General features: G+C 39.9%; 1 protein-coding gene and 1 pseudogene across 4 annotated transcripts in view; both read left to right on the top strand.

The window, feature by feature from the left end:
• The window catches only part of CXADR (CXADR Ig-like cell adhesion molecule), a 55,410-nt gene that overhangs the window by 19,213 nt on the left and 9,940 nt on the right, over positions 1-26,257 (top strand). Inside the window, exons 5-8 of one of the 4 annotated variants that reach the window (XM_071563076.1) lie at positions 1,105-1,227; positions 1,496-1,634; positions 1,998-2,184; positions 22,722-24,520. In XM_071563076.1, coding sequence (XP_071419177.1) covers positions 1,105-1,227; positions 1,496-1,634; positions 1,998-2,184; positions 22,722-22,763 — 491 coding nt within the window. In that variant the 3' untranslated portion in view covers positions 22,764-24,520. Of the gene's footprint in view, positions 1-1,104; positions 1,228-1,495; positions 1,635-1,997; positions 6,476-20,420; positions 20,454-22,721; positions 24,521-26,257 lie in introns of those variants that run through there. The other 3 variants (XM_071563096.1, XM_071563087.1, XM_071563065.1) reach the window with 3 other exon arrangements.
• Positions 6,955-11,915, top strand: LOC139681001 (uncharacterized; annotated as a pseudogene).

Genomic DNA, 26,257 nt, shown 5'->3' with positions numbered 1-26,257 from the left:
ATATGTAAAACCTGATTTCTGTGAACATCTCCAGTGTTGCATAGGCCTTTGTAGTCTGTTAGAGTCTGTAATCTCTTAGAACATAGATCGTGAAAATCAGCTGCGAAGGGAGAAACTTCCTTTTGAACTTGTGTCCTGATAGTGCTCTTTGATATCTCTTATTTTTTGTTTTGACAGTGAATAATTGACCATTAATGTCCTTCTCTGTACCAGTCAAAACTTTGGGCTATTGTTGTTATGTCCCCTTTTTCTCTACATTCCCAATTTGGCTGGTGATAACAGAAAAATCAGTTGACAGATAACAGTGCTGGACAAGAATGAATGAGGAATTGTGCAAAAGTGGCATGTAATGCAATAAAATAATGTCAGTTTTGGGCTCGTGAATGTAAGTGGGGACACTGAACATGTCCTCAAGAACCTAGACAAGCTGATCAGCAGGTAGAGCAAAGTATTTGCCTGGTGCTTTGTTTTTGTGGTGGAGCCTCTTGCAGTGCTGAAGGCAGATCTATTCACAATTATGCAGGCCAGTTGAAGTTCCATCTAGAGGAATCTTACAAAGGTAGCTGTCAATGGCTTTGAAAGCCTTGGGGAAATACTCTATTTTTGCCATCTCTTAAGCTCTCTGCTTGGGAGTGCAGTTCATCTTTCGCATTGTAGAATTGTGCATGTGGATGAGAGAATTGGCCATAGCACCTGAGAGTAACATGACTCTATTCTTATCTTAACATGTTAGTGAGTGGGACAGGAGACCTTGCAAGCTCTTTAAAATGTGATTTTTTTTCTATGAGAACTAGTTTTAGTCATGCCAGATAACTTAATGATTACATTATTGTCTGTAGAGCATTGAGAGTAGCCACTGTTTCTATCCATTGACAGAGCAATTAGACAGTAGGCTTAACATTATGTCAAATCCCATGGAATAACTTTCTAACAGGGTATGAGACTTTTACAAATAATAGTATTTTACAGCATCATATTTGGATCTCTTTATTATGCCATTTTTAAGTTAAGATTTCATGTTTTTGCTGGATTAATAATGATTTAGTATTGTATATGAAGTTACACTTTGAAAAATGGTAAAACTTTCCCTTTTGTTGTTTGTAGACAAAGATACAGGGGAACTTGTTTTGAAAAATGCCTCTCAGGAATATTCTGGTGTATACCACTGTGTTGCCTCCAACAGAGTTGGCACAGATGAATGTTCTGTTGAGCTCCATGTCACCCCTCGTAAGTGTTGGCTGTGTAGTGGTCACATAGTGTTTTGTGTATTAAAACTGAAAAGACTTTTTCTCTATGTTCAAATACGACACTTTGTAACTGGTGGATGCCCGTTAAAGTCTTAGTGTTTTTTTAAATGCATGTGATTGAGCTTATGCTCTCTGCTTCAGTGATGTGATACTAATGTGGATCATGGGAAACCTATTGGGTTTAATGTTAAAAGCTGGTCCTGTAACTTTGACACTTGACAAACAGTATTGTTATTTATCTGTTCTAGCGGTAAATACAGCTGGTATAATTGTTGGAGCTATTATAGGAACTCTGCTCGCTCTTTCTGTACTGACTTTTCTCATCTGCTGTTGGCGTAAGAAGCACAGAGAAAAGAAATATGAGAAAGAAGTACATCATGATATCAGGTAGCAACACGTCTCTGGTTTCTGAGCAGTATTATTGTAAGATTAACTTTTAAATGTGTATTTCTACAAGTAAGATACTTAACAGTTGAGATTTCTGTCTTAATCTGGAAAGCTTATTAACATACTAAGGGCTTGTCAGAGAACTTTTTTTATAGACATAAATTTCAGTAAACACTTTGAAGGCAATGAATATATAAATTTTTTGTTATTTTAAAAGAAGACTTAAGGATGGGGGGGGTTTTTTGTGGTTACTGCATCAGAATAAAAAGAAACAAACTGAAAATGTTTTTTTTAGACTCCCACATAGTAATGGTGGCCAAACTTTTGTTTTGCAACTTTTTTATTTCTTTTTGTTTATTTCAGAGAAGATGTTCCACCTCCAAAAAGCCGCAGTTCAACAGCTCGCAGCTACATCGGCAGCAATCGTTCTTCTCTGGGTTCAATGTCTCCCTCAAACATGGAAGGATATACCAAAACTCCATATAGCCAAGTCCCAAGCGAGGACTTCGAACGTGCTCCTGGTCAAAACCCAACCTTTGCACCTTCAAAGGTAGCTGCACCTAATTTAAGTAGAATGGGAGCTGTTCCTGTGATGATTCCAGCACAAAGCAAAGATGGGTCAATAGTATAAAATACTATTAATTTAAAATCTGTTTTTTTAAAGTGTTCATTGTAAGTATTAGAGAACTACTGTGTTCCATTCCTCATTTAAACACTGGCATGAGATTTTCTGTGAAGAAAATGAACAAATTAGTTTGAATAGCCACCAATTCTCATATTTAATTTTCAGCTTATTAGTATATGACAGTTGAACTATTTGCTAAAAGCATTTAAGTTCCTAAATAGATACTGGATCCTAAAGATATTTGGACCTCTGGTAGGTTGCTGAAGAGACATTGACACTGTCAGCTAATGGGCAGTTCTGATTGTGTAACAGTGAGACAAATGAGAATTAACAAAAGCATTTTATATGTAGACCCCGGAGTTTCTCACAGTTCCTGAAACTTTATCCTGAATTGTGGAATAACAGAAATGTTTGAATTTGATTTTGAACTGTGATGTAGTTACAGGGCACTGAAATACTGAGGATGACTTTGAATTCTGTTCTGAGTATTTATGTGGTTCTTTGATCTAGTAATGTTTGTTTAGAGCACTTGCGCTCTTATTTAAGGGGCAGCCAGTTATTTAATTGGTTCAATTAATTTAATTAATGTGCTCTGAATTTAAAATGTGAGTGGAAGTGTGACAGAACACATGGCAAGCTCTTTGAAACATGAATTTTTCTGTAATAACTAGGTCTAATTATGCCAGATAACTTAATACTTATTTGATGCAAAAGGTCCTATCAGGTTGTTGATGATGATGTCTAAGCTTTAAAATCTATAGATCAACTGTTACTGTCACAGTAAGAATGAATTATGTATTTCTATACAGGTCTTTAAGTTCATTGTACCTTGCATTTTCCAATGCCTGTTTAGATACTAAGGCAGTGCTCCTACTTTTTTCCAAACCGATTACCTAGAAGCTCCATGGGGATTTAATGAGAGCTGTTAAGTAACTGGTATTGGGTATCTGTCCTCTAACATCATCATGGAAACAACTTTTCCATATACATACATGTAAGTAAGTAGTTAGCCTTTACTCCAGATGTTAATGTCTTCCTGTATGAATTTGCAAGGAGTTTTAAGCTCATTTCTCCTTGCCTCTTCAATAGCACTAAATATTCTGAACCAGTGTTCAGACTTCTTAAGAGAGAGTTTTGTGCAGCTGAGAGGATGGTTATCCAGAATTGATACAAATTCCATCTTTCAAAATTAAAAATGCTTTTTCCCAATTTTGCAAGCTTAAAGCAATACAGGAGAAACAGAACAATTCTTGTTCTTACTTTCACATGTATTTCAGGACTTCCGATAGCTTTTGATGACTGATACTATATATCTGTGAAAGCTGAATTTACAACTTAGTGCAGTTTGGACCTTTGTGGAGTTTATCTTCCTGTTTTCTGCCTTCTTCATCCTGTGCTGGGAGGCAGGTGGAGGAGAGTCCCTTTAGCTTATTCTAGCTATAGGTGTTGAACTGCAAGGTATTTTGGAAAACTCTAAAAGCATATAGTATGTGGCACTGATGTTGATGAAGGAAATATCTGAACAGCCTGTTGAAAGATGTTAGAATTATTTGTGTATAGCAACAGTGTGAGAGAAAACATTTCCCCAAACTTCTAGGTTTAGTGTCTGCTTTTTTGTAGCTGCTTATAGATCTGTGATGAATTCTTTAGCTTACTACTAGACATTTGTCCTATCTGTGATTAGGTGCACAATTTTTGGCTGGCACTATTAATGTAAAGAAATTTCCCTGCCCATGGCAGGGTGGTTGGTACAACATCATCTTCCAACCCAAACCATTTTATGATGCTAACATACCCTTCATACTGAATTTAGAAACTTGAATGGCTATTAAGTGTTCTAGACTTAGTTTTACACATTTTGGACTTTTTTAGATTGTAAACTGATACTGTTAGAGATCAGATTTTTTTATCTTTCATGTGTGCCTTGTCAATAAACTTTTCCTGATTGTAAATTCAGTTTTTATGAAATTTCTGGTGCCTAAACATACTGTTTGAACAGGTGCTTAGATGATGGTACAAGTTTTAACTTGACACTGTGATCCGATTTCTTGATTCTTATGTACTATTTATACCTCTTCATGCCTATTTTTGGATGTGACTTCAGTGTCTCTCTGTATTGTTCTGTATTTCAAAATGTCACTTACTCCTTCAATTTCTAATTATGATCTAAGTGTTTATATTCCTGAAAACTGTTCACTTGTACCAATGAAATGGATGATTGACTTTTATTTCTGTGGTAAGTGTGCCAAACATAGCTTCTGAAGAACAATAGGTGAGGAGACATCTTCTTGCATCCAATTATCGTGATAGAAGAGACTTCCAAGATGTTAATTGTACACTGATTGTTTACCTTGAAACTAAGGCCTTCCTTAATTAAAAGAGTATAGTTCTAAGTACAAATGGAGTACAAAACTAAGCTGAATCACAGACTGAGAGATAGCTATAAACCTAAGCAACCAGGCAGCAAACCTACTAAATTTGGTTCTTAGCCATCTGTGGACATATGTGGTTTTTGGTGGATTTTGTTTTGGTTTCTTTTGGTTTTGTGTTGGTTGGGGGGAGGGGGGGTATTGGTGTGTGTTTTTTCTTTTTTTGTTTTGTTTTGGTTTGGTTTTTTTGGTTTGGCCTGAGACCCTGTACTTACAGTCAGTTAAGCCCTGGGACACTCAAACCCAGAAACCTATCTCAGTAAAGCACACAGAGCAGAGTTTACACATGCTTGATGCTCTATCAGCTTGTGCAAAATAATAAATGGACAGAAGGACAGCATGATGTGCCCTCAGAGCCTGGCTGCTAGGCTTAGCAGCCTTGACAGTGTCTATTTATGTAATTGCATGGAAAAGGAGGAGAAATAGAATCTGACATAGTCCTTATCTGAAACAAAAAGAATCCCTGACTTGGGGTAAACTTTGCCTCAAGTTGCTATCATCATGCCTTTTTGGATGGATACAACACTAAGAACATAATATTGCTATTGTAAATTATTTCTTTTGTCTCTAGATTGTTCACTTACACTGGATTATGATTCTCAAAAGCAGCTACTGTAGTCTAACATGATTTGTAGCTGTGTAGGGAGATGAACTGGTTAAACATGTAAGTTGTTCAATCTTACAGATAGCTGTGCGAACAGAACACTTTTAGGAAGTAATGTCAGCTGATATACCAGTTAGGAGGTGGCATTTTTAATGTCTTGTTGTATTAAAAAAAAAGGTGGGGAAGGGAGTAGGGAGGGTGGTAGCACTGTGTAAATATTCTTAAGTGAGCTGAAGAAACCTCTAGTTAATGTCATAACTGTAAACTTGCCTGTTGAGGACTACTATATATAGAAAGAAACCCCTCAATTTTAGCATGGTGTGAATAAAGTGTTAGACTTGTAATAATGTAGAGGTTATGTAACACTTGTCCATACAGTCCAAGCATTTTCATAAACTTCCTGCATTGGATATTTAAAGATATTTGTGTGAAACTTCCTTCCCTAAAAAACCGAATACTTCTTCCAAAACCGTGTAGTGCACAGAAATGCCTTGTTGGAGGGGTAAAACATGACTTTTGAGAGAAATGTACATTGCATACATCTTAATCAACTCTTACTAGTTGCGTTCATATTAGGTGTATGCTTCCTGTTTGATATAGTGCAAGTAAGACTTCTTAATTGCAAGTTTTTCTGTAAGGCTGAATATTGTATATTACTGGCTTCCATGACAGGCTTTTAGTTTTGTTGTGAGCACTGTATATTCTGGATCACTTTAGGCCTCTGTTCCAGTCTAAAGATGTGTCACTTAAAGCTTGTTTTATACACGTGGTAGGTGCTGTTAGGGGACCCTTTCATTATAAGTCCTCTAACATTGAGGTACAGCTCAGTTGAAATCGGAGCAATAAAACTTCCTGCAATCCCAAATGTTACGATGTTATGTTACACTTCTCATGCACAAAGCATAGACTTTGAATATTGATATGAATTTCAGTATGAGGTTTTATATTCACACTTTTGGGGGAATGGTATTTTAAAATACGAGTATTGTGAGTGAATTTGTAAAAAAACAAAATCAAAAATTTAAAAATGCTGTAGCTCCATGACAGACTTGTGTACTTTTTGAAATAAAACTGTTGGAGAAAACAGTAGTCTGTCTTTATTTTAAAGCAGCAGTTGTGTATGGCTTCAGCTTTCTCTTTTATGTAATTGGAAGTGGACTAATAAATATGGCTGTGTATACCATGCTGGCATTAATCATTTTATTTATTGCTTTTCCCCCTCATTAATTCCTAAGAAAAATAAAACTCTAGATATTTTAAAACATGTACTTATTTGGGGTTTCTAATTGTAGATATCAATAGTTACTCTAAAACACAAGGCTGGAAGGGAACTTTAGATTACATTTCATCCCTCTTTATTTTCAGTAGAACCAAAAATCCCTGCAGCTGATTATTTTTTGTCTTTTTAAGTTCAAAAAAAGCAGGTTTACAACTCAAAGCATGTTGATAAAATGCTGTTTTATGTTGCCAGTTAATGTGCATATTTTTCAATTCTCAGAGTAAGTTGACTTGGCATACTGTGCACCCCTTGGCTTTGCAAACCAACTGATCGCTGTCCTTGTAATTTTACCTGAGATTAGTGTGATTTCTCCAGTGTTGTCCTGGGCACATACTTAGTTTTAGAAAACAAAGTCTGGCATGAGCTTCGTTTGTGCTGACGACATGTATTATGTTTATATTATTCGTAACGTAATTAGCTTATAGTTGCTCATAATGTAGCCATGTTTGTATGTTATAATGCATGCATATCTTCATATGTTACTGTGTACCAGTGCTGTGCCAGATGTTCCAGTCATGTCTTTGTGTATACATAAAAAATCTGATACCTAAGTGCACAAACATATATAGTTAAATGGAGTACTGGTGGGAAAACCTTTTAAGAGTTTTTTCTATTTCAAATTAAGTCTCGTGCTTAAATACAAAAGGAAACCTAATAAAAATGAAGGTTCAGATTTGTGCCTTTTTGTAGAGTTCTAAGAAACTTTTCCTACACCCTTTTTACCATCAAGGTCAAGAGTTAGGGAAGGATGGAAGTCTTGAACTGAAGCTGGCAGTTTTGTCACAGATGGCTCTTGCATGCCTCAGCTGCTCCAGGTGTTGGGGTTTTTTTTGGAGAATAGATGACCGTGAACCAGAAGCTGAGTACCTCCAGCTTCTCTGTGGAATTCCAACAAACCTGCTTGAGCTTTCCTGAGTGTCCTGAAAGAACAGAGGGCACTCATCACATACTAGTTCTACAGAACCTTTGTGGTCCTTGCATATGGATTAGACAATGCCTTGGATAAAGTTCGTTAAAAGGTCTGTATGGCTGTGTCTTTGAATACCTTTGGCTGTGTCCTTTGAATTTATTATCTCAAAAATTTACTTTTTGGGTGGAGAAATTTCAGTTCTTGCAAGCTCTGTGATAATGCTGAAAAGCTGTTTTAGAAAGTGGTTAGTGACAGCAACTTAGTCTTATTTTTGGTCTGTAAAATTCATAGAACAAAAGAGGTTATAAAGACAACAGCTGATTAAGGAGCAAAAGTAGGATGGAAAAAAACTATAAATGTTTCCTACCTCATATTATTCTGAAATTACCTTTCACTTATGTATTACTGTAGGTGATTGCTCACAACATGAAGACTTGCATCTTAATATAAAAATAATATGTGCACTTGAGTTACAATGATTCTGTTGCTCTTTTAATTTGCTTTAGGCTTTTTGCAGAATGGTGCAGGCTCAGCTAACAGCAGAAGAGTATGAACCTTTAATTTTTTAAAATAACCACTCTGGCAGAAAACTGGCCTGGAGGGTTGTGTTGTCCCTCCTTCTGACTTCCATTCAAAGTCAAGTTTCTGAAAATAGGGATCCTTTAAGGTTGCTTTGATTTTCATATTGTTTTAAGTCAATGTTAGTTTCACCCTTGTAAGTTGGCATTTTGAAGACTACAGCTTTCAGCTGTTGAACTACTGATCAGGTTGCTTTGAATATGCAGAGTCAGTAGTTGTTTAGTGGCAGGAGGTGCTGTCTGGGTCCTCGTGTTTAGTGGATTAGCACAATCATGAAAATTTCTTTTGGTCATTGTTATCTGGAGAAATAGATGGAGGACAGTTGTACTGTATTGTTCAGGAAATGAAGAAGGTTGTGCAACTCATACAGGAATCCTCCATGATGCCGGGGTTGATGGGTGGCGGAAGGGGAGCAGCTTTACAGAGAAGTTGAGCATGTTGGTTACACAACTGGATTATGTAACAGTTTTAAAAAGTGGCAGTATTAGAAGAGACATTAACATCAGAAAGCACATCATTTTATCTTTGCTTATCTAATTTTTTTCTTAGGGGAAAAAGCCTGTGGAGGCAGTGTGTCCGCTGGGAAGTGCAGAAAGCTGTGTGATGCATTGACAGTTGTCCCACTTCTCAGGGCTGGATGTTGCTGCTCTGAGAGCTGCAGGCAGGACCAAAGTCGAGTGCTGTACCTGAAGGGTATTGTACTCTCTTTCCCAGAGTATTTTTTCCTTTTTCCTAATTGCAAAATGGGGAGAGAAAAACAGTGTGTCTCTGTGAGCTTTGTACCAGAGATGTGGATTCTGAAAGGACACATAAATAAACTGGCCAACTTCTTAAAGCCTTTCCCTTGCTCTGGTTTCTGGGAGCATCTGATTTAGAGGTTTTCAGAGTCTGCAAAACTTTTTTGCATTCAGTGTTGCTTACATAGTCAGCACACCTTCATTGCTTTAGTTGCAGAGCCTTGTACTCTTTCTGCCATACAAAATTTCTGCACATTCTCTTTGGTTACATTATTAACAGTACTGTGTAAAGAAAAAGAAGAAACTGTGGACTCTCCTGAACATCCCAGACAGGGCAAATGGTGGATAGCTCGGCTTCTTGGTCCTCATGACACAAACATCTCATGTCACTCAGGTTAGTAGGAACTTGCTCAAAATTTGATATCAAGAAATAGTAAATCAGATGGTGTAGAAAACTGAAAATAAGAAAAATATTTCAGAAATTGCTTTATCGTTATGTCTGTTTACCATTATCTCTTTGGACACCTGAAGGCTACATGAAAAAGAACTGTAGCAAAAACCATCTTAAACCCTTTATAAAGAGAAGCAAAAACTGTGCAAAACCAGGAGAAGAGGGGACAGAGACCCCTGCTCTGGAAGACTCTGTGTGGGGCGAGGCTGGAGCTGGCCACTCTTGCCCCCACACCTCTCCTCACCACCACCTACAAAGCCTGTGACGTGGAGCTGAGGTACTGCCAGCCTGGGGTGAACAGAAACCAGCCGTGCTGCATGTGTGAGTTGTGAAAAACCCTGTTCCTGCATCCCTACCATATTCCTCAGAGCCAAAGTCGGACTTTGCACTGCCCAGTGGCTGCCTGACTGGAACACGCTCAAATGTGAGCTGCTGGGACCAGGCATCACAGCTGCATTCCAGAGACTGCATTCTAACAAGCTGCCGGACTCCTGGGGTCAGAGATAACCATCACAAGTGGCAGAGAGAAGAAAAAAGTAGTCAGAAACTGCTTTGCCCCCTCCACTCCATCTCAGCAGAAAGGTAGAACATGGTGGTAAAACTGCCCTATGCTTTTAAAGTAACCTAAGATTTTTCTGGCTTTTCTCTTATTTTTCCTTTCTCTTTGCCTCTTTTACAATTAATAAAAATGCCGATTTTTGGAATCAACACAACTTTGAGTTTTAATCTTGTTTCCAGGAATATTTGAACCTGAAGTTCTTTCTGCTATCCAGGGACAGCTTTCTTTGCTCCTCTATGATTATCAGATCATAAAATTTTAATTGCTGTCGCAAGGACACGATTCCCTTAAAATGAGAGTGCTGATTCCAAAAATCGATAGTTGCTAATTTTTGTGATTGATCCTTTTTGTGATAGGGAAGCAAAATAAGGTACCCATATGTTTTTTTTTCCCCTGAAGTAAAGTCCACATTGTAACTGTTTGCTTTTTGATGAAATTAATGCAAGGTGCCCCTCAAAAGTGAGGTGTATTACTATGGTTTAAAATAATGTATTTCCTGGGAAGTAAGAAATGAAATATTGGAAAGTAATCTTACACAAGGTGCTCCTCAGGAAAAATCACTTCTGTGTGGTAGTTGTAGAATATGTACAAAGTGCCTTTCAGACCTAGTCTGAACTTTAAAACCTAAATTTAGGCCCACCTGGCCAAACCCATAACACATGGTGAAGGAGTGGATTTTGAAAATTAGCTGTAATTTATGTACAGTACCCCTTGGAGATGATCACTCCACTTTTTTTAAGTAACTGTGCTTTCTGAGGATAAGGGATGGAATTTGGAAATTAACTCACACAAGATATCTCCTGGAAAAGTCCACTCTCGTTTTGTAGCAGTATGAAGCATATTGCACAAACTCTTACCAATTTATTAGATGAATTTGGTGCCAAGCCATCTCCACCAGGAATGGAATGAGCATGGAATAACTGGCATAATATCCAAGCAATTGTTGATCAAATCTCTACCGTGTGGTTAGTGGCAAAAGTCAAAACAGGTAAGGGTAGACCCACAGTTTGTTCTGTCTTAGATTCTGTCGTGGTAACTGCAGTTGAAAATAAAGAAAAGCAACAAACAGACATGGAGATTATAGCCTTGCTGCAAGATCTTGTCAAAGCTCTCCAGACACATCTGGAGGAGCAGAGGGCTACCCCCATCTCCTCCAGGAAGAAATAAGAAATGAAAGGGCTACTGCCCATGTGCTCTGAGAAGAGCTTTATGGAAGATTAGTGAAAGAAGGGAAAAAGGAGTTAGAACTGGGACTGTCTAAAGAAACATATTCCCTCTCTGACTTAGAATCTTTACGTGACCCATTGGAGAAGCTGCCAGTATTGCTTTGTCCCTTACTTAAAACAGAATACACAAATGAGGGCTCAGACAAGGATACACCTCAGATAACCATGAAAGAAATTCCATATACAGCTACTGAATTGACTAAATTTTAAAAAAAGAAATATAGTTGAACTCATAAAGAATCTGAGACTGCGTATTTTTGGAGGGTGTCTCTACTGGAGTTGACTAAATTTTGTTATCAGAGAAAGAATGTGAGGGGATTTGGGACGCCGGTGTCTTCCTGACCACAGGAGATAACTGTGCTGTCTGGTCTTTTACCCAAAGAGTTGCTTATTGTGCTGTCAGTCTTAGTCCCCTGGAGAGGGAAGACCTGCTGGGGGCAGTGGGGAATGTTAATCAAATTGTGGAAAGTTCAAAAAGCTGCTTGTTTACAAAGGATGCGTGATAGGGAGTTTAACACCATGATGTGAATCCCCTATGATGATGCCTGTAGACCCCGAAAGAATGACTCCCCTTATCGGAGGCCTCCTGAAGCTATAAAACCCGTAGACATCCAGCTAAAAGCACAAGTAGAATGGCTCACAAAGGGGCAGAGAGCTATAGCCACCTTAGAAGTAGCTATAACCCCCAATCGTAACCATGGAGAAAGTAAAGTTTGGACCTGGGGGGAGGTGGCACAAAAAATAATTAATTATGGAAGAAACTGTGGTCCAATACCTTCAATTACAACTGATTCTAACTCAATTCAGTGCACAGAGCACAAAATACCTGTGCCTCTGGTAAGATTCCAAAAGTTAATGTTCTCCTCTGAGCAAGGAGGATGAGCTAACATGGGAAGAACACAGGGAAAAAAGAAACACCCTGTGGACTGAGGGCTTAAAAAAAGAATCACAAAAACCATAATGGATGGCCAACCCACTAATAACTTAGAAATATTAATTCAAGAATGGGCAGCAAAGGAGAGATCATTAAAAGCTGTCCCTGCTATAACCCCTTCTCTAGAGGGATCATAGAAAGGGGAGGTGATGGGAAACTCCTCTCTTTGTCCTCAGTAGGTGAGCTGAGGGATGAAGGGTGGATTTATAGACAGCTTACCAAAAACTCCAAAGGAGACTTATTAATAACATGTCTTACTGATCCCCACAAAATCCCTGTAACTTTTGTTAGATACTGGTGCTTCAAGTGTCTGCCCTTAAAATTGAAGATGCCTCTTCATGTGGAATCGCTCCCTTATGTAAAGGTATATTTGTTGTGGATGCTTTTGGAAAACATACAACCTCAGATGACAGCAAAGGTAAGATGCTGGTTACTGGGAGAGGAGAAAGCAGTTGAAACCCTAATGATTTTGGGTGAAATTCCCACTAATGTATTGAGGCTGGACGTCCTAAAGGGAAGGTCTTGGGCTGATGAAAAAGGAAAAATATTTACTTTTGGTATGGAAACCAAACATCTGTGTTTATTAGGTTCTGCCCCTGCTCTTCCTCCCTCCCTAGTAAGCAATGTCAAACCTTACCCCTTACCCTTTGAAGCCAGGGAAGGAATCACATTGCTTACTGGAGATTTAAAAGAAAGAGGAATAGTGATTGCCACACATTTTCCTTACAATGCTCTTGTGTGGCCAGTCCAGAAGCCAAATGGCAATTGGAGACTGATGTCTTTACTCCACTACAGGACCCCTTACTGCAGCAGTCCCCAGTACTGCTGAGCTGATAGCTACAATACAAGAACGACCCACTAGTATGGCCACTATTGAAGTCAAGGACATGCTTTTTTATGGTCCCACTGCAGGACCAGGATCAGGAGCATTCTGCTTTCACGTGGGAGAGTCAGCAATACCCTTTTACCTTCCTCACACAAGGATTTAAACACTCACCCACTTTAGCACATCATGCACTGGCACAAGAATTGTCACTCATTCCTCCTGCACCAGGAGCAAAAGCATACCAATACACTGGTGACATTTTGGTGTAACAGCAGATAAAATTACACCTGTAGTAAATCCAAACAGACATTATTAAGCATCTAGAGGCTTTTGACTTACATACGCCTCGTGAAAAAGTACAACACCCTTCACAAGAAGTAAAATTCCTGGGAATTTGGTGGAAGGGTGGAATGACCTGTATTCTCCCAGACATGCTCACCCATCTAGACCAAAGTAAAGTGCCACAGACTAAGAAAGACCTGCAGCATGCTTTAGACCTGCTGATTTTTTTTGAGGGAACACATTCCTGATTTTTCAATAATTGCAAGACCCTTATATAATTGTTACTGAAAAAAAACCAAAGTGGTATTGGACCCCCTCTACTATGAGGCCCTACAACTCCTAATTTTTCAGGCCAATACACACCAATCATTAGGCCCTATACACCCCACTGATCCAGTACAAATCAAATGGGGATTTGCAAGCTCCAGACTATCCATACACTTACAGCAGAAAGGACCTGATGGTCCTGCCAGACCCATAAGGTTTTATTCCTGCAGTTTCAAGGATGCAGAAAAACAATTTTCTACCTGGAAAAGGGCTTATTTGTGGTTCCTGCTGGTTTTCAGGAAGCAGAGAAAACTATCCACTAACAGCCTCTGATTTTAAGAGGACCTTTTAAAGTCATCAAGCCAGTTTTGGCAGGAACACCACCTCCTGACAGGGTGTCCCAACAAGCCTGTGTTTGGAAATGGTATGCTCAAATTGAACATTACTGCATCATTTTTCAGGTAACAGAAGGAGCTCCCAAAATCCTCCCCCTAAAAGATGAGGTAATCTTAAGTAGCACCACTGACCTTCTACCTTCTGTGATTCAAGTTGCTCCTCCATATTCAGAAAAAATGCAAAATGTGTGGTTTACTGATGCATTTGCAAAGTGAGAAGGTAAAGTTTGGAAATACCATGCTGTAGCTTTGCAAGTAAATACAGGAGCAAAAATAGTAACAGAAGGACAAGGGAGTGCACAGATAGGAGGAGAACTGGTAGCAATGAGTGTGTTTAACCATGAATCTGAAATTTTCTGGCTCCATATATGTTTTAACTGATTCTTTTCCTATGGTTCAGAGAGTGGCTCCTCTTCTGGGACAAAAATGACTGGGAAATAAATACAGTCCCTGTTTGGCAAAAAGAGAAATGGCAAGAAAATCTTCCTATAGCAAAAAATAAAAAAGGGAATTTCTTGTTCAGATGGGTAGCCTCTCACCAAGAAGATGAAACTCCATCTAGTTGCTGGAATAACAAAGCAGATGAACTGGACAGATTAGCCCCACTAAATGTCAAAACTCCAGCGGAAAACTGGGACCAATTATTAGAGTGGTTGCACTTAAAGCAACAGCGCACAGGGGCATGAGAGCTGTAAAAAGAAGCAGTAAGCAGGGGATGGCCAGTAATTCAGGAAATGTGCCACACCTGCATATCTTCATGTGAACAGTGCAGAACCTGATTAGAGCATCACCCTTTAGAACAACCCCCATTACATATAAGAGACAGAAAAGGACTGTGGGACACATGGCAATTGGACTATATTGGACCCTTTCCAAAGTCTGAGGGAAATCAATATGTGTTAGTAGGAGTGGAAGTTAGATCAAGACTAGTGTAAGCAGAAGATTTTGCTTGGGCAACAAATGGAGATGTATTAGAGGCTCTTAAAATGTGGTTCAGTTTTTTCCCCAAGCCTGTATCTATCCAATCAGACGATGGGTCACATTTCACAGTCAGCATTGTCCAAGATGAGTGGAGCCCAGATACTCTGGAAAGATACTCCTATAATGTTCATCAAACTTGTGCATCCAAAGATAAATGTGACTATCTTAACTCAAATTGAACCCTGTCATCCAGCCATTGAATCGAGTAAAGGTAAACTTGGACCTGAGACTGAAACCTTTCATGAATGTAATGCTAGACAGTCCTGCCTTATTTATTCAGGGAATCCACTATTTGACCCATTATACACACTAGACCTGTATGAAAGTAATTATGCCACAGTTTTTAGCCCTTCCTGGTGTGTACAACTTCCTAAAATAACAAATATGGTTCCAGTCAGCCAAAAATCTTAATATGGGCATGGTCTGTACAAACATTTCTTTACTCAAAATTTAAAAAAACCCAAAATTTACCATGCCTTAAGTAGAAGAGAGTTCTCTATTCAATTGCTCAGAGGTTATAACATGCAAAGAAGGACCTGGAGATCCTACAGAATTGTGATTTTCACTTAAAATTCAAACATTAATAAGAGATACGTGTACTTGTTGGGGATACCCTTCAAAAGGCTGGAGAAATCAATATGAAACCTGTAACAAATATCTTCTCAACCACTGTGGAGTTCCCTATACCCACTACCCAGTCTGCAGTACCCCAGTAAATACTAAGCCAAAAATCACCATCCTTGATCATGCAGATAAAACTGATTATAAAACTGCAAGGTATATAGCCCCTCTTGGAATAGCTTGGGGTTTCTCTTATGGGAAGTTTTAATCTCATTTATCATTAGAGTAGCCTGCTGGACTTCAGTGTGGAATTGGAATTCCCTTGCTCTGCCCCATATGTGTCAGATGTGTCTTTACTTTCACTGAAGTATCTAAAGCACAATACCCATTGCAGTGTTGTTCCCTCTTCAGAGGAAACACAAAAACCAGAATGGGCACCCAAAGGAAATCGACTTTCCTGATTACTATGCCACCAGACAAAAAACGTCCTTGTTCATTGAAAACTTCTTTAGTCCCTCTGTCACCTTAAAAGGACACCAATTTATATTAGAAGATACTACTTGGCAATTAAGTGTATTAAGTAATTGGACACAACATACATTTGGAGAATTAAACACTCAAGTACAGCAAACTACTAAAATGACTTTGCAAAATAAGTTAGCCTTAGATATGATATTACTGAAAGAACAAGGAGTCTATGGAATGTTAAATTTATCAGAAACTTAATACTGTGTTAACAATTCATAATGCTTCAACCTCCACTGAGGAGGCACAGACTAAGATGGAAGAATTAAGTAACCATACTAAAAATCTGTTTTATGCATTGCAACCAGAAGAAGTGTTTGATAGATCATGGGCCACTACCATCCTAGAGTCCTTAGGGCTCTCAGGATGGAGGAGGTGGTTAACTCAAGTTGGAATAGCAATTGTCATTGGAATTATTTTCCTAATTGTTGGCATTAGCCTAGTTAAATGCGTGATAACATGCTTGCTTGTTTTTCTCTCTCCCTCTGTTCGCTATATCCATATTACCACCACTGAAGAAAAGTACATTGATGTTCTGCGAAACAGTGACAGATCATGGGGTAGGATGTGGAAAACTGATAATAAGAAAAATGTTTCAAAAAATGCTCTATCAATATGTCTGTTTACCATTATCTTTTTGGACACCCGAAGGCTATGTGCAAAATGAACCTTGGCAAAAATGTCTTAAACCCTTTATAAAGTGAAGAAAAACTGCAAAACCGGGAGAAGAGGGGAGGAGAGGACTCTGCTGTGCAAGACTCTCTGCCTGGGAAGACTGGAGCTGGCCTCCCTTGCCCCCACACCTCTTTTCACCACCACCTGCAAAGCCTGCGACTTGGACCTGAGGTGCTGCCAGCTTGGGGAGAACAGAAACCAGCTGTGATGCACATGTGAGTTGTGAAAAACCCTGTTCCTGCATCCCTACCATGTGAGAGCTGAAGTCGGACTTTGTGCTGCCCAGAGGCTGCCTGACTAGAACATGCTCAAATGTGAGCTGCTGGGACCAGGCATCACAGCTGCATTCCAGAGACTGCATTCTAACAAGCTGCCAGACCCCCAGAGCCAGAGATAACCAACATGAGCAGCAGAGGGAACAAAAAAAAAAAATAAAAAGGCAGAACTGCTTTGCCCCCTCCACTCCATCTCAGCAGAAAGGTATAGAACATGGTGGTAAACTGTCCAATACTTTTAAAGTAACCTAACCTAAGTTTTTCCCAACTTTTCTCTATTTTTTCTTTCCTTTCTCTTTGCCTCTTTTGCAATTAATAAAATAAAACTATCAAGTTTTGGTATCAGCATATAACTGTTTCAGTTTTAATCTTGTTTCCAGCAATATTTGAACCTAAAGTTCCTTCCACAATCCACAGAGAGCTCTCTTTGCTCCTCTGTGATTATTTGATTGTAACAGATGGTAAAGAGCTATAAAAGTAATTTAGTACCATTAGTAAAATAGCTTCAATTATTTTAATTTTGCAACTTGTGTTCTGTGTGAATGGGATAGAAACTTGAGCTGATGTTTCCTGTGGCCACTTGCTGCTGTACAAGTGAAGTAACACCTTTTTATAGCTTGCAACTTGGCCTGCTTTGTGATTTGTACGTGTATTATCCCATACAGGACTCTGAATCTCCCTACTTTGTGTCACTTGGTAATATTTTACCTGGGGAACAGCAGTGGGGATTAGTCAGATTTCACGGAAGTTAAAGTTGCAGCAGAGTGTCTGTTCTTGATGTTTAAAGTCTCTGATTAAAGAGCTCTCAGCAGCAGCCACTTGCTAACAATTCGTCAGGCAGCTGAGTGGGTGGTGTGTCTAAGAAACTTTGCTGAAGTCAAAACACTTGTGCTGTGCCCTTAGCTGTAGGAGATCAAGATAAAATTATTACATAAGATTTCTGTTTACCAGTAGAATAGCTCAGGTGGGAGGGAAACTGATACCCTTAGACCAGGAATGAAGGCAAATGGTGGTAATGCATAAAACTACTGGATTGCTTGTGACTGCCAAAGAAAGTGCCAGCTCTGGGGCACAGCTGGTGTTTTGTGGAACATGTCAAAAAGCTTATGTTGTGGCTGTTAGCACTGCACTTCTTATCTAGATAAATAAAATGCCCTTCCGTGTCACTTCCAATCCTGTAACTGTCAAGACCAGAAACAGTTCATCTCAGTGGTAAAATAGAAAATAAAGCTTGCAATTACTTTATTTTCACATATTCTTTCCTGTTTCATGTTGGTACATGAGAAAAATTGAAACTTACTAAAAAGACACAGCTTGAAATGAACTGTTTGGTCTTGCCCTGGTTTCATTCTTGTATTTTGTAATTCAATATGAAGTTGCTTAGGCATTGCAATGTTCTTTTATTTTCACTTCAGACTTAAGTAGTAGTTTGGGTGACCTCATTAGGTAATCTGTTTAATGACCTTGTATCCCTGTTTAAGATGGGAAAACTCACTCTGTTTAAAACAGAACTTAAAAAAAAAAAGTATGCTGTGGTTTTCCATACTGTCTCCAGCCCACTTGGGGGAAAAAAAACCCAAACAACCAAAAACATTTTATGGCGAAACATGAGTGCTTGATATTGAAACCAAGTAATAAATGTTGTGTTTGGGAATTACGAACATTCCTCCTGGCTGATGCTTTGGCAGCCTCTCTCCCCATCCCTCTGTGCCTAAACACAACCAACCGTACGGTACTTTGCAGTGACTTGCTAACAATATGTTTCCCAGCAGAAAGCTAAGGAACCTTCTTAGGTGCCAGATGGTTATTTTCTTGTTTACTCAGGAAATAAGTTTAGATGAGAAAATGGTTCCTTGTAATCTGCATCAATGAAGACTTTTCTTTTATGAGCTCTAACAAAAAAATGTAAACTGTATAAATGTACAGCTGAGATATGACTGTAGTTTTTCATAGGTTTTAACAGTTGTGGTGAGAAACACTATATTATCTGTACACACACTGTCACTCTGATGGAAGTGCAGACTTCTACATCTCTTTTATTTACAAAAACAAAAAAAAGGTGTATCCAACACCTAATTGATTAGTATGGACCAGATCTTAGAATTAGTCAATAAAATGTTAGTATTCTTCAGACTGAAGTTAAGGTCACCAACAATGCTTCTTCATTTGCACCTCATTCAGGGAAAAAAAATTCCTCAGACAAATCATAATTGTGCCTGTTCTTTTAGGAGCAAGACAATGAAATTGTGATTCTTGTACAGATAACCTACCATTCTGGTCATGCCAGACTTGCTTACTTGAAAGGCATTGAAGTTCTAGACATCAATTATATGTCTTTAAAATCAAGGTTTTGTTTCTACTTGAAGTATTTTAAGTGTATTATTTAAAATATGGTATACACATATCTGAACTGGGTGGGCAGGCAGGAATCTCAGACAACCCACTACAATCCTTTATTCCTAGATGAAAGGCCTGTTATGGTTAACAGTGCTTTTTTTGCCTGTTAGAAAGCAGCATAATTTCCCTGCCCCTAGTGTTACCTGAGCAAACTGGGATTTTAATCAGCCCTCTGAGTGGGGTATCCAACTGACTGAGAATTGGGTCATTGTGTTATACATGTAGATTTTATTCTGACATCTCGTGCATGTGCCAGCTGTATTAACTAGTTAATTTGCTGCTGGCTTTATGGTTTCTACATCGTGGAGGAAATTGCTGAACATGCAAGGAAGCTGAGGACATCCTTAGTGCTAAGAGAAGTTCACTCACCAGTAATAAAAACAATAACAAAAGGACCCTAAGCCAGAGGAATCTGATTAATGGAGGATTATGACTGGTGTCCTGGCTGGTTGTGTGATTTTTATTTTATGTGAATGTTGACATTTTCTCCTTGTTCATCATCTTTCATAACTGTTAGAGTGGACGTAGTTCTGTTGACTCTTAGTGACTTTTGGAACTAGAGTTTCTAATCCCACTGTCATTTTTTTTAAGTTATCCTTGGTGAATCTTTTCAGCCTTCACCAGATGCCCATCATAGTGCTTGTTTTCACCTCTTTCATAATCTTAGAAAATATTGAAATAGATATATTTAAAGATATTTGTCTTGGTCAGACCATCTCTGTTGTCTCTGTCCCCTGCTGGTTGCTGGTTTTTAATTCTACCCTGACAGCAGTTGCTCTTTGAGTATTTAACAGCCCTCCTTGGGTTTTTCAAGTTGTAGTAAAAAAAAAACGAGTAGGGCAGATCTCATTATGCAGCTTTTTGAGGGTGAAAGATCCCCCAAATATGTTGCCAATGCTTTTCCTCCAGAGTTTTGGTCGGAGATCCCAGCTTGGATGTCTGCTTGACATCACCTTGGAAGGAGGCAGCTCCTCTCTCCTCCCACTCAGTAGTGTGTGGGACAAAGTGTTTGCCTGGGCTGGTGTCCTCATTGGTCTGGTGGGTCACTTCATCCTCCCTCCCCACCCTTTCCATGCTGCTCACTGCTGGTAACTTGGAAGGTATTCTGAGAGTAAGGTAATGAAAATACCGAATCAAGATCCCTGTCAGCAATAAATTACTCTGTGTTTGGTGTTTTATACAACTTTCCTCTGCCTACAGCTTTCTACTTAAATTGGTGCCTGACCTTTCTTTTTCTATCCCATGCTGCCTTTTTATTTCTGATTGCAGGATGGATTTCACTACTGAAGCAAGATGGAGTTTTAGACAGGTTTTCCCTTTTTTTTAAGTATGGTATGTTGCTATTGATCATGCTTTTGTGAAGAGTCCTATCATGTTTCTTGTTACTAACCAATTTCACTCCCTTGCCTCTGTTTTAGGCATTAGGCACTTTAAACTGCGTTAGGTAGAGTGTTTTTCAAATGGTCCTCTGTTTTTTCAGTTTAAATGTAATGAGGTTATGATTGCAAATACCTGGCTAGACAGTAGTTTCTTATTAACTGATAGTTTTCCTTGCACGATCCAAAGGACTTCCCACATCTTGTTTATAAGTTACAACACTGGGGGGTGGATTTTAATTTTTAATTATTATTATTTATTTATTCTTCTCTTTATCACAGCTGCAGGAATAGCCTCTAGCTGCATGCTAGAGTTCACTTGCCAGACTGCATCTTCCTTTATTTTGGTTTTTGTTTTCTTTTTTTATTGCTAGAGTTTTACTTAGATGAGAAGGAAAGGAAAAGAAAATCAAGACTGAAAGTATCAGGGCAGCACAGGCAAAGGAGGACAGATTATGCTGTATTTATTCCATTTTGCCTTTCTAGCTCATTTAAGTATCAGATTTTAAAAAGCATTTGCTTTTCCAAACAACTGCGATATCAAAAGCTCTCCCCCCATCCCAGCTCATCTGTGTGCCATGTGGCAGAATTTTCTTCATAAGCATGGTGTGTTAATTGTCTCTTGACTCATTCATGAAAGGGAGCAAAGAGGATGGGCTTGATGGAGACACACATCATTACATGAGCCTCTACCTGCACACCTACCTTATCCCTGAGAAAAGCTGGATTTACAAATGTTTTGGCATGTAAGAACGCTGTTTCTTCCAGCTTTTCCAACAGAATTGGACATGATGAACTGTGTGGGGAGCAGCCTAATATTTTTTTAGAAAGCATATATTTGCTAATTATTAACTTGTTATCTGTTTGAGTGCTTTTAACATGAGAGGTAGGAAAGAGGAGTGTTATCCATGCTACAAATACAGGAATACAGACAGAAAGGAAACTTCTCACCTCAGCGTTCAGTCCTAATTAATATGCCTCCTAATATTCCTTAAAAGAATAATTGCATAAGAAATAGCCAGAATGAAGTTGTAGCACAGGTTCTCCTGCTAGGTAATAGCCTTAAATAGAAAGAAGCCAAAGGTCCTGGTTTCATGCCGAGCAGCACTTGGTGCTGATTCAAGTTACTCTTGCAAGCAAGAGTTTGTGAAGTTAATCGGTTAATTTTACTATTGCTTGCAACTGGAAGATTTTATTTGATGTGTAATTCTAATGGCAGTGTGACAGTTTTCAAGAAAGAAAGTGAGCTGTTTCAGAGGTAGCCTGAGTCAGTTGTTTTAATTACTGGTCATATGGAGAAACTATTGTGGCATTGAGGCATGTTTTAAAAATCTGTGAGGACTGGTATAATTATACAAAGGCCTGTAATAAGCTTTAATGGGAGAGTAAGAAAATGAGATGTTTCCAGTAAATGCGATACATCCATATTCATTTGTGGATTATTAATTAGGAGGAGTTGTTTTCTGGTGGAATATCATGTTTGCAAAATTAATGCTGCTGACTGTCAGCAGTGTTTGAGTACAGGCAGCACATAGAAAGGGCATTTTGTAGCATGGAGTGGTGATAAGAATGCTGAGTTACCATTTTTCTTACATTATCAGTCTTAGAATATGAAGTCAAAGAGTACAGAGCTGATAAAGAACTGTTACAAAGAATTATTTTTTATTATCTTTGTGCAAAAAGGTATCCCCAGAAAAGTCAATAAAAATAGTCAAGGAACTAGAACTGACTTCTAAGGAAATGGTGAAATGAGTCAATATGCAGATTTGGATGAGTCACTGGATTCTTTGAAAAAACAGAGTGTCTATAGCAGTAAACATAAAAATGTGTTCTTTGATAATTCAGATTACTGATATTCAACTGAGGAAAGAGACATCTTGGCTGATTTTGACAGGTACTTTAAAAATGCCATGTAGTAGGTATGCACTGGGAAATCCATGAGGATTGTTAAATAACGTATATGAAGACACTGAAATCTTGCTATCAAGTTAAACTTACAGTCATTTCTAGTCCACTAATAAATGTAGCATCAATTTGCTGCACCACTGCACCAGTTTGCTATGAAATATTAATATAAACCCTAATCTGAATGACCACAAGTTGGGTGATGATCTGAACAGTGTATTTAATTGCTGTATATGACAGTATCTAACCTCTTGTTAATATAGATTAATGATATTCTTTCTTTTTGTAGTATGACATCGCACACAAGATTGGTGACATAACAGTGGTATAAACATGAAGAAACAGGCATCAGTTTTTGCATGACTTTCCAGAATGGTGAAACTGAAGTACACTGTGAAATGAAGTGCTGGTTTGTTTTTGGGGGTTTTTTTTGTTTATTTGTTTTTTACTTGATCTTGCTTTAGATTCACGATTGTTAAGTAGGCTCTATTTGGTTTTGTAAGTACCAAATTTTTCTTTTTCATATTTTTAATGCAAAGTTTACAAACTGACTACTGATGTTTTTGTTGTTACTTTTGTATTTTGAAAAGTGTGCACCATCACTTCTTTTTGTTTCCCCCACTGCATTCCTGGAGATGCAAAAAATTGTGAAGTTAGCAAATTGTCTCGGTTTGAGGGGAAAAACCAAAATGTTTTACCCACAAGCAGGGGAGGGGCCTCCTCCACAATAATCGCACCACTCTTTATCAAATTTAGGAAAAAGGAATTTTAATACAAGAAGGATAACTGCTATATATATATATATATATATATATGTAAACAGACTAGTGCAACCCACTTCCCCAACACCATAAGAGAAAAAAAAAACAACAACAAAACCCAGCAGGTTTCCCTCCGGGAGAAAAGGTTATACTTAAGTGTCCTTGTCACAACCCGGCTGGCTGCAGAGTGAGTTTTAGTCCCTCTCCAGCGAAACAGACGAGCAGTGGGCTTTCAGATGGACTCAGTCTCTTCCCCCTGTGTTCCCCGTCCAAGAAGCAGAAAGGTACGAGCAACCAGCAGCAAATCCAAGGCAGGTAGCAGCACGGCAGGAAAAAGTAATCCGAAGTAGGCAGCGGCAAGACAGCCAGGGAAAACCCCAGCAGTAACCAGCAGGGCAGCCTGCCTCCTTGGAGCCCCCACTCCCCCGTTCCGCCGAGCCAAGACTGAGGAGAATATCCAAAAAAAAAAACCAAAAGAGACAAACCTGCCCCCACCCCAGCGATCACAGTTAACTGCTTCTTTTGTTAACCACTGGCCTGGGCAGTTAAGTGGCAGGGGAGAGAATTTACATAATAATCCCAAACTACAACATTATCCACCCCTAAATTCTCTTCCATGCCGATACTCTACATTAAACTTAAATTTTCTTTCAAATAATTAAGTGTTTACAAATACAGTAATATGAGTCGTTTACCCAGAGATAAGTTCCCCTTGAGGTACACATCGTGTCTCTCCATCTTCCTGCATCACCCACCAGGTGGAACCAGATCCTTGAGCAAAGACAACCCCACGAATGGGTTTGCCTTTGCCTGAGGCAGGGTTGATCCAGACTGTTTTCCCTAGCATACCTCTCAGGTGTATTACAGGGACTTTGTCTCCATCTACAGTGTGAAGGGGTTCTGATTGGGCAGGGCCGGCTCGATTGACAGAGCCTCTAGTGTTGACTAGCCATGTAGCTTTTGCTAAGTGTTGATCCCAGTGTTTGAAAGTCCCTCCACCCAACGCCTTCAAAGTGGTTTTCAACAGTCCATTACACCGCTCAACTTTCCCGGCAGCTGGTGCATGGTAGGGGATATGATACACCCACTCAATGCCATGTTCTCTCGCCCAGGTAGCAACTAAGCTGTTTTTGAAATGAGTTCCATTATCTGACTCAATTCGTTCTGGGGTGCCATGTCGCCACAGCACTTGTTTTTCCAGGCCTAGGATGGTGTTCCGAGCAGTGGCGTGAGGCACTGGGTGTGTCTCCAGCCACCCTGTGGTTGCTTCCACCATGGTGAGCACATAGCGCTTGCCTTGGCGGGTCTGTGGCAGTGTGATGTAGTCAACCTGCCAGGCCTCCCCGTACTTATACTTATCCCAGCGCCCACCATACCACAGGGGCTTCACTCTCTTAGCCTGCTTAATGGCAGCACATGTCTCGCAGTCGTGGATAACCTGAGAGATAATGTCCATGGTTAAATCCACCCCTCGGTCTCGTGCCCATTTATAAGTGGCATCTCTGCCCTGATGGCCCGAGGCATCATGGGCCCATCGAGCCAAGAACAGCTCTCCCTTGTGCTGCCAGTCCAGATCTGTCTGTGATACTTTCACTTGCGCAGCTCGGTCTGCCTGTTGGTTGTTGAGATGTTCCTCATTGGCCCGATTTTTGGGCACGTGTGCATCTACGTGGCGGACTCTCACAATCAGCTTCTCTACTCGGGTGGCAATATCTTGCCATATATCGGCAGCCCAGATGGGTTTCCCTCTGCGTTTCCAATTGGTTTTCTTCCATCGGTCTAACCATCCCCAGAGAGCATTGGCCACCATCCATGAGTCGGTGTAGAGGTAAAGCTTTGGCCATTTCTCTCGTTCAGCAATGTCCAGGGCCAACTGCACGGCTTTAAGCTCTGCAAACTGACTCGACCCACCTTCTCCTTCAGTAGCTTCTGCAACTTGTCGTGTGGGACTCCATACAGCTGCTTTCCATTTGCGATTAGTCCCTACAATGCGACAGGAGCCATCGGTGAAGAGGGCGTAGCGTATTTCCTCTTTTGGCAATTGATTGTATGGTGGAGCTTCTTCCGCACGTGTCACCTGCTCTTCCTCTTCATCTGCTAGACCAAAATTTTCACCTTCAGGCCAGTTTGTGATGATTTCCAGGATCCCAGGGCGATTTGATTTTCCTATACGGGCGCGCTGCGTAATCAGGGCAATCCACTTGCTCCAGGTAGCATCAGTGGCGTGATGTGTAGAGGCAGCCTGTCCTGACAACATCCACTTCAGCACTGGTAGTCGAGGTGCCAGAAACAGCTGTGCTTCTGTGCCAATCACCTCTGAGGCGGCTTGAACTCCTTCATAGGCGGCTAGGATCTCTTTCTCTGTGGGGGTATAGTTGGCTTCAGATCCTCTGTAGCCTCGGCTCCAGAATCCAAGTGGTCGGCCTCGAGTCTCACCAGGCACCTTCTGCCAAAGGCTCCAAGACAGGCCATTATTCCCGGCAGCGGAGTAGAGCATGTTCTGTATGTCTGGTCCTGTCCTGACTGGTCCAAGGGCTACAGCCTGAGCAATCTCATGCTTAATCTGGTCAAAGGCTTGTTGCTGCTCAGGGCCCCAGTGGAAATCATTCTTCTTACGGGTTACCAAGTAGAGAGGGCTTACGATCTGACTGTATGCTGGGATATGCATCCTCCAGAACCCTATGGCACCCAGGAAGGCTTGTGTTTCCTTTTTGCTGGTGGGTGGAGACATTGCTGTGATCTTATTGATGACTTCTGTTGGAATCTGACGGCGTCCATCCTGCCACTTCACTCCCAGGAACTGGATCTCTTGGGCTGGTCCCTTAACCTTACTCCGTTTGATGGCAAAGCCAGCTCCCAAAAGGATCTGGATGATTTTCTCTCCTTTCTGAAAAACCTCTTCTGCTGTGTCCCCCCACACAATGATGTCATCAATGTATTGCAGGTGTTCTGGAGCCTCACCCTTCTCCAGTGCAGTCTGGATCAGTCCATGACAGATGGTGGGACTGTGTTTCCACCCCTGGGGTAGTCGGTTCCAGGTGTACTGCACGCCCCTCCAGGTAAA

The sequence above is a fragment of the Pithys albifrons genome, chromosome 1, assembly GCF_047495875.1.
Source record: "Pithys albifrons albifrons isolate INPA30051 chromosome 1, PitAlb_v1, whole genome shotgun sequence".
In the NCBI taxonomy this organism is placed as follows: domain Eukaryota; kingdom Metazoa; phylum Chordata; class Aves; order Passeriformes; family Thamnophilidae; genus Pithys; species Pithys albifrons.
The sequence above is the reverse complement of the archived record's forward strand: the minus strand, read 5'-3'. Positions and strand labels throughout refer to the sequence as shown.